At 37.6% G+C, this 8,316-nt stretch overlaps 1 protein-coding gene across 2 annotated transcripts in view; it reads left to right on the top strand.

Moving 5' to 3' along the window:
• Nucleotides 1-4,451: 4,451 nt before the first annotated feature.
• LOC123778840 (phospholipid-transporting ATPase ABCA3-like) overlaps nt 4,452-8,316 on the top strand; it is a 159,853-nt gene continuing 155,988 nt past the window's right edge. For both annotated transcript variants that reach the window (XM_087866185.1, XM_087866175.1), the window contains exons 1-2: nt 4,452-4,511; nt 4,853-5,105. In XM_087866185.1, coding sequence (XP_087722311.1) covers nt 4,452-4,511; nt 4,853-5,105 — 313 coding nt within the window. The remainder of the gene's footprint in view (nt 4,512-4,852; nt 5,106-8,316) is intronic.

Raw genomic sequence — 8,316 nt, 5'->3', positions numbered from 1 at the left:
TGTCATGAAAAAGGTTGCTTTGGCCGATGTCGTAGAGGTTGCTGCCTATGTTCTCTAGGATTTTGATGGATTCCTGTCTCACATCAAGGTCTTTCATCCATTTGGCGTTTATCTTTGTGTATGGTGTGAGAGAGTGGTCAAGTTTCATTCTTTTGCATGTAGCTGTCCAATTTTCCCAGCACCATTTATTGAAGAGACTGTCTTTTTTTCAACGGATGTTTTTTCCTGCTTTGTCAAAGATTAGTTGCCCAAAGATCTGAGGGTCCATTTCTGGGTTCTCTATTCTGTTCCATTGGTCTATGTGTCTGTTTTTGTGCCAGTACCATGCTGTCTTTGTGATCACAGCTTTGTAGTACAGCTCGAAATCCAGCATTGTGATGCCCCCAGCTTTGTTTTTCCTTTTCAACAGTTCCTTGGCTATTCGGGACCTTTTCTGGTTCCATACAAATTTAAGGATTATTTGTTCCAGTTCTTTGAAAAATGTTATCGGTATTTTGATCGGGATAGCATTGAAAGTGTAGATTGCTCTGGGTAGCATGGACATTTTAACTATGTTAATTCTTCCGATCCATGAGCATGGAATATTTTTCCATCTTTTTGTGTCTTCTTCAATGTCTTTCAAGAGCGATTTATAGTTTCTAGAATAGAGATCCTTTACGTCTCTGGTTAAGTAAATTCCAAGGTAACGTATGGTTTTGGTGCTATTGTAAATGGGATGGATTCCCTAATTTCTCTTTCTTCAGTCTCACTATTCGTGTATAGAAATGCAACTGATTTCTGAGCATTGATTTTGTATCCCGCCACATTACTGAGTTGCTCTATAACTTCTAATAGTTGGGAGTGGATTCTTCTGGGTTTTCCATATAGAGTATCGTGTCATCTGCGAAGAGAGTTTGACTTCTTCTTTGCCGATTTGGATACCTTTGATCCCTTTTTGTTGTCTGATTGCTGTTGCAAGGACTTCTAGTACTATGTTGAATAATAGTGGCGAGAGTGGGCATCCTTGTCATGTTCCTGATCTTAAGGGAAAGGCTTCCAGCTTTTCCCCATTGAGAATGATATTTGCTGTAGGCTTCCTGTTTCTTATAGCACTTCAGGACCCCTGGATGTCAGTCCCATTGGTTTTCCAAGCCAGACATCCTGAGAGCTCATCTCTTCAGTGAAGATCTTAGGGGCCAGGTGCCCAATATTGGGTACCAATCCTTTATTCCTCTGACAGACGTGCCTGTCTGGTGAGATCCTTCCCCAGTGTATATTGTCATGCCAGAGTGGAGTTTTTTGTGAGTCCTTGTCTCTGCCTCTTTTACTCCTTTCAGTGTGATCCTTTCATCGTTTGTTGTGAAAAGTAGTTCATCTACTTTCCAGGGTTTTTTTAGAGAGAAATTATCCATATATAGCTGTAGATTGGCGTGTCTGTGGCAGGAGGTGAATTCAGAATCTTCCTACACTGCCATTTTGGGCCTTCTCTATTCTGACAATCCAATGACATGACTTCTTCTACACCAATTCTTCTTTTTGGTTGAGTCTGCTGTTGAAGCTTTCTGTTGAAATCTTGAGTTAAGTCGTTGTATTCTTCAACTGTGGTATTTTGGGGGTGGGATGTGGGGTAGTGGGTTTTTGCTTTTTTATGTAACTTCTCATTTTGTTCATGTATTGTTTTCCTAATTTTATTTAGTTGTGTATGTGTGTTTCTTGTGGTTCACTGAATTTCTGTAAGAGTGTTATTTTTAAAATTCTTTGTCAGACACTTCATAGACCTCCTTTTTTTAGGGTTAGTCATTGGTGTTTTTTTCCCCCTTTGGTGGTATTATGTTTCCTTGATTATTCATAATCATTGTGACCTTGTGTCTGTGTCTGACACTTCAAGAAGTAGGTACATCTTCCAGTCTTTACAGACTGGCTTTGTCAGGCAAAGTCCTTCACCAGTTATCCAGTCCAGAGTTTTTGGGTGGGTGATCTGGTGGTGTCCACAAATGGGCTACTGCTGCGTGGGCTGATCTGGGTCAGCAGCTGTAAAGGCCTGGTATTCAAGTGCATGGGGACCAGCCATAGAGCCCAGCTCTATGGGGGCAGGCCTGACTCTTGAGTCTGTGGTGATGGACCTGGGACCTGAGTCTATGTGGGTAAAACTAGATCCTGGGTCCACAGGAGCCACCCAGCACCTTGTACCACTGTGGTGAGCCTAGCAACAGGTCCACGGGGACCGGTCTTGTACTGGAACAGGTAAGGAGCCTTGTTTCACAGGAGCCAGCCTGGAGACTGGAGCCACAGGTACTGGCCTCACACTTGGGTGAACTGGGAACCTGGGCCATAGGGATTGTTTATAACTTCAGGATACTGCGGGGGTTGGTATGACCCTAGGGTGGAATGGGTACCTGGGTCCATGGAAGCTGGTCTGGTGGTGGGGTGGGCCAGAAACCTAAATCTCTGGGAACTAGAATGCAATTTAGGTCTTGTGCTGGAGTAAGCTGGCAGCGTGAGTTCATAGGTGTCCACCTGGAACCTGGGTTTATAGGGACCAACTGGGAGCTTGGAGCCACTGGAGCCACTATGGTCATGGAATTGGCCAGCACTGGGGTGAGCTAGGAGCTCACCAGGAGCTTGGTGCTGTGAAGCTGGCTGGCATCAGGATGGACTAGTAGTCTCCTGCTGTGGGAGCTGGCTGGTGCCAGAGTACACTAGGAGGGTAGGCTTCTGGGAGACCACTGGGAGCCTGGTGCTGTGGGAGCCACCTGGGGACAATCTTTTTCTTAAGATGGAGATTACATCTTCAGCATATAGAATAAGTATATAACTGATAAGTTATATAACTTTATATAAAGTATAACTATATACCTTCATATCCAACTTTATATATACATGCAGAAGTAAATGATTAGTATATAATTTGATACATGCAGAAATAAATATATTGTACATAATATATAATTTCATTTATATGGATTCTGTGCAAGGACTTTATGTGCACCTTATCTTAATAATTGTTCAATTTATAAAATTCATATTCTGGCATTATAGATCCATCCAGAAAAAAAGCCAAGAAGAAAAATGCTATGTAATCACTAAAGTGATTTCTGAGACTTCTTCTACAAGAAAGCCGAAAAAATTCAGCCATTCTCTGAACATGCCTTGTAGTTTTATGCTATCCTGCCTTCTCATCGTTTTCTCTCCTCCATCTGTTGAAATCTGATTTATGTTCTTGGCTTCTGATTGAGTGCTGCCAGTTGTAATAAACCTACCAAGAGCTGGTATTATGAAACAGCTCTTCTTTCTATATTTTTGAGCTATCTTTACTTACATCTCCCATATTCTGCTATGTATCTTCAGGATTGTTTTAGGAAGCAGGTCTGACTCTCACTTCATAAATTATGAATGAATTGGGTGTAAAAACATTATGTATTTTCAAGTTTGCTTTACATATAACACATATACAAGACTATATTGTATGAACAATATAAAGTATAATAGTAAAAAAAGAAATACCTACTCATCCTTTTATATTATTAAATAAGAACATTTCCAGGAATTTACAGCCACTTGCAAGCCTCTCTCCAAACAGTCTATAGGTAATCAGATATTTAAACCTTTCAGGTTTCAGTGTACTTCCTATGAATGTATATTTTTAAAGATTTATTTATTTATTAGAGCGAGTGAATGAGGGGAGGGGCAGAGGGAGAGAGAGAGAATCTCAAGCGAACTCCCTGCTGAGCACGGGGCCCAACTCAGGGCTCCATCCCAAGATCCGGAGATCGTGACCTGAGCCGAAACCAAGAGTTGGATGTTCAACTGAGCCACCGATGCACCCCCTGTAAATGTATTCTTATTCAGTGTGTGCTGAAATTTTACCTTTTGAACTTAAGCTAAATGAACATATTCTTCTTGGACTTGATTTTCATTGATTAGTACTATATTGGGATGTTTATTTACACTGTGTGTAATTGTAGTTCATCCTTGTCCTTGATTTTCGATATTCTGTTGTATGAATACAGTGCAGTTGCCATTCCATTGTTGCCTTTTGGGTTGTTAAGTTTTTTGTATTACAAATAGTTATATTAAGTGTATTCATGGATATTTTCCTTATTGCATGGTCATATGTGTTTTATTTGGCTAAATATATCATTGTGAAACCATTCTCACCATCATTCTGTGAAAGAAAGGATTCAGCCCTCATACTCACAAGTATATAACCATTTGGAGAAATGGAACCATATCTTACTTATATTTTAAATATATTAGAACCTCATTAAATATTAAGTAACCTAATAAAAAAAGGAAACAGTATGATTTTCTTTATTTCAAATATGTAATCTTTCTTGTTATCAATATTTGAGGCTGATTAAGAAGAAAATTAGAAGAAAGAAGTAATTCTGTTATTTGTTTGATGTTCACATTATTAGGTAACTTAATATTATGAAATCTTTCCTCTACCCCTGGAGATGAATTGTAGAAAAATGGATTTGTTGACATTGAACCAATTTTCAGTGCTCCTCTGGAAAAATTTTACCTTAAAGGTGGGTAAAGGCATCCATGTAAAATGTTCATAAGTGGCCATTTGTTGAAGTTCAGGATGTGTGTGTGTGTGTGTGTGTGTGTGTACATACATACCTTTGAAAAAAAATCAATTCCAGAGCTGTAGGTAGTTCTTCCAAATGTATAAAACTGAGTTGATCAGTAGTATAGTATGACTTATAAGAAAGTTGGGAGGGATGAGGGTGAAAGTGGCACAAGACAGTCTGGGAAGCACTTGGCTGTTCCATAGTAAAACTGGCAGAAGTTTAATACCATAGAACTATCCATCTGCATTGAATGTGTCTTTAAATTAATTAACACCATCTTTTTGTTTCTCTTCTAGAGGAGGCAGTTCTTTACTTTAACATTGGAAGTCTTAACAGCACTGGTATTTCCAGTGATGATTTTGCTATTTCGTACACTTACTGCTATAAAGGTTGTTGGACCTTACAATTATACTTCTCATCCCATCAATACTTTGCCTTCTTACCTCAAAAATTCTGAAGAGTGGGAATTGACTTATGTGCCTTCTAATATTGATGTGGTCACTGAGATCACTGAAAACATGAAGAGGAATCTGAACATCAGTGTAAAAGGTTAGAAATTAAGGTTTTCTGTAACAGTTAAAAAATTGCTTTTCAGTGGAGATAAAGCAGTGTTATAAAACTGAGGGCTTCAGAGGGGAGGGGTGGGGGATGGGATAGGCTGGTGATGGGTAGTGGGGAGGGCACGTATTGCATGGTGCACTGGGTGTTACACGCAACTAATGAATCATCGAACTTTACATCAAAAACCAGGAATGTACTGTATGGTGACTAACATAATATAATAAAAAAATTTTTAAAAAGAATAAAATTAGAGAAGTCACAATTTTAAATTTTAATTTCCTTTGGGGCGCCTGGGTGGCGTAGTCGTTAAGCGTCTGTCTCCAGCTCAGGGCGTGATCCCAGCGTTCTGGGATCGAGCCCCACATCGGGCTTCTCCGCTAGGAGCCTGCTTCTTCTTCTCCCACTCCCCCTGCTTGTGTTCCCTCTCTCGCTGGCTGTCTCTCTCTGTCAAATAAATAAATAAAATCTTTTTAAAAAAATAAATAAATTTTAATTTCCCAATTTTAAATTCCCAATGTTTAAGCTTGCAACGTAACTATGAAGACAGTGTGGTATTGGTGGAGGGATAGACACATAAATCAGTGATATAGTACAGGCGTACCACAGGGAGATGTTGCAGGTTGTTTCAGACCATTGCAGTAAAGCAAATATCACAGTAAAGCTAGTCAAATGAATTTTTTCATTTCCCAATGCATATAAAAGTTATGTTTACACTATACTGTAGTCTGTTAAGTATGCAGTAGCATCATGTCTAAAAAAGCAATTCATACCTTAATTTAAAAATACTTTATTGCTAAAAAATGTTAACCATCATCTGAGCTTTCAGCAAGTCATAATCACTGATCACATATCATCATACAAATATAATAATGATGTAGGTTTCAACTGTGAAAATTTTGAAAATATTAAACAATAATCTAAATTATTCTAATTTACCTACTAATTTAAAATTTGGTAAAATATTAGGAAAGTAATAAAAAAACCCATGAAACATAGCTAAGTCAAGTGGAAGGCTTTCAATATATTTAACAACTGTCACTTCCAGTGTTTTAAGCAAATGTTAAGTTTTTGGTCTGTTTTTGAACACATAAATTTATGAATATATATATATATATTGTGTTATATATATATAATATTTCTTTAGATAGTTCAAAGATCTCCAACTCAATCTTAATAAATTAAAATAAATGAGATATTCTCCTCAAAATATGCACAGTTGTGTACGTAGTGGAAAACTTTGACAAACGGCAGTTGGTGTTACACAAAGATGTTTTGAGTAGTAAAAACCGGCTGGGAAAGCCTTGGTTCTCTGGCACCATGCCTTCTACAAAAAGCCAATTATCTATTAAGTCATCTGCATTCATTTCCCAGGTTAGCCAGGAAAGCAGGGTTGCCTGAGGGAGGGCTTGAATCCTATACACCAGGAAGTCTGAACTGTAGCCAGACGTACAATTAAGATGTTCCAGTAGAGTTATTATTTTGGTTCAGGCAAATTCTTCTGGCATCATTGTTTAGTGGGAGGAATACACCAAATACTTCACGTTTTACCTCATACAGTTAATATTGTCATAGTTCATGCTTTACTTTAAAGAGTTTTCAGGAAAAATATGTTGTGGCCCATAAATTCTTAGTGTTGCAATTTTAAAAGACAGAGACAAACATGAAAAAAAAGTTATTGTCTATGCTCTGTTACCATTGTCTTCATGAAATTTGAGCAACAAAGGAAATAATTAAATCTATGTGTTTACTACAATTGTTCCATATTTAACTATGTCTAATTCTCAACAAATTTAGGGAAAGAATAAAGGTGTGTTTTCATTGTCAAAAAAAAAAAACAAATATAATAATGATGAAAAAGTTTGAAATATTGCAAGAATTACCAAAATGTGACATATAGATGAAATGAGCAAATGCTATTGGAAAAATGGTATCAGTAGACCTGCTTTACTCAGGGTTGCCACAAACCTTCAATTTTTAAAAAACACAATCTGCAAAGTGCAATAAAACAAGTTATACCTGTGGAGAACACAGAGCTAGAACTATACAAATACGCCAAAATATTGTTTGCATTAGTGGAAGGATAAGCTTTTCAACAAATAGTGCTAGACAACTGGACATCAGAAGCCAAAACAATGAAATTTCACATCTTAGGCAAAAAAAAAAAAAAAAAAATACATCAAAATGGATCACAGATCTAAAAGTAAAATGATAGAAAACAATTAGGAGAGAACATAGGAGAAAATCTTTGTAACTTTGTAAAGAATTAGTTGAAGCATTCTTCAAGACCATTCATGAAAGAAAAAAATGAAAAATTGGACTTTTGATATATAATATTAATGGTTGCTCTTGGGTTAAAATATGCGTGCATAATTTTTCACAATCAACTTAGAACATTTTACTAGTTTATTTTCACATCTACATGAGTTGAAAACTATATCAAAGTTGTAATTTATGCACATATTTTAAAGAACTTAAGAAAACTATTTACCCAGATTTTACCATAGCTCTTGTTTGTAACTTTATTCTTTTTTTTTTTATTATGTTCAGTTAGCTGCCATATAGTACATCATTACTTTTTGATGTACTGTTTAATGATTCATCAGTTGCATATAACACCCAGTGCTCATCACAACATGTGCCTTCCTTAATACCCAACACCTGACTACCCCATTCCCAACTCCTCTCCCCTCTGAAACCCTCAGTTTGTTTCCTGGAGTCCAGAGTCCCTCATGGTTTCTCTCCCTCTCTGATTTCCCCCTCAGTTCTCCCTCCCTTCCCCTATGGTCTTCCGTGCTATTCCTTATGTTCCACATATGAGTGAAACCATGATAATTGTCTTTCTCTGATTGACTCATTTCACTTAACATAATCCCCTCCAGTTCCATCCATGTCAGTGCAAATAGTGGGTATTCATCCTTTCTGATGGCTAAGTAATATTCCATTGTATATATGGACCACAACTTCTTTACCCATTCATCTGTTGAAGGGCATCTCCACTCCTTCCACAGTTTGGCTATTGTGAACATTGCTGCTACGAACATTGGGGTGCGTGTGCCCCTTCTTTTCACTACACCTGTATCTTTGGGGTAAATACCCAGGAGTACAATTACTGGATCATAGGGTAGCTCTATTTTTAACTTTTTGAGGAACCTCCATACTGTTTTCCAAGTGGGCTGTACCAGTTTGCATTCCCACCAAC

This window comes from Ursus americanus, chromosome 2 (assembly GCF_024610735.1).
Source record: "Ursus americanus isolate L20-20 chromosome 2, mUrsAme1.1.p, whole genome shotgun sequence".
NCBI classification, from domain to species: Eukaryota; Metazoa; Chordata; class Mammalia; order Carnivora; family Ursidae; genus Ursus; species Ursus americanus.
This window is presented reverse-complemented; position numbering and strand designations above follow the sequence as displayed.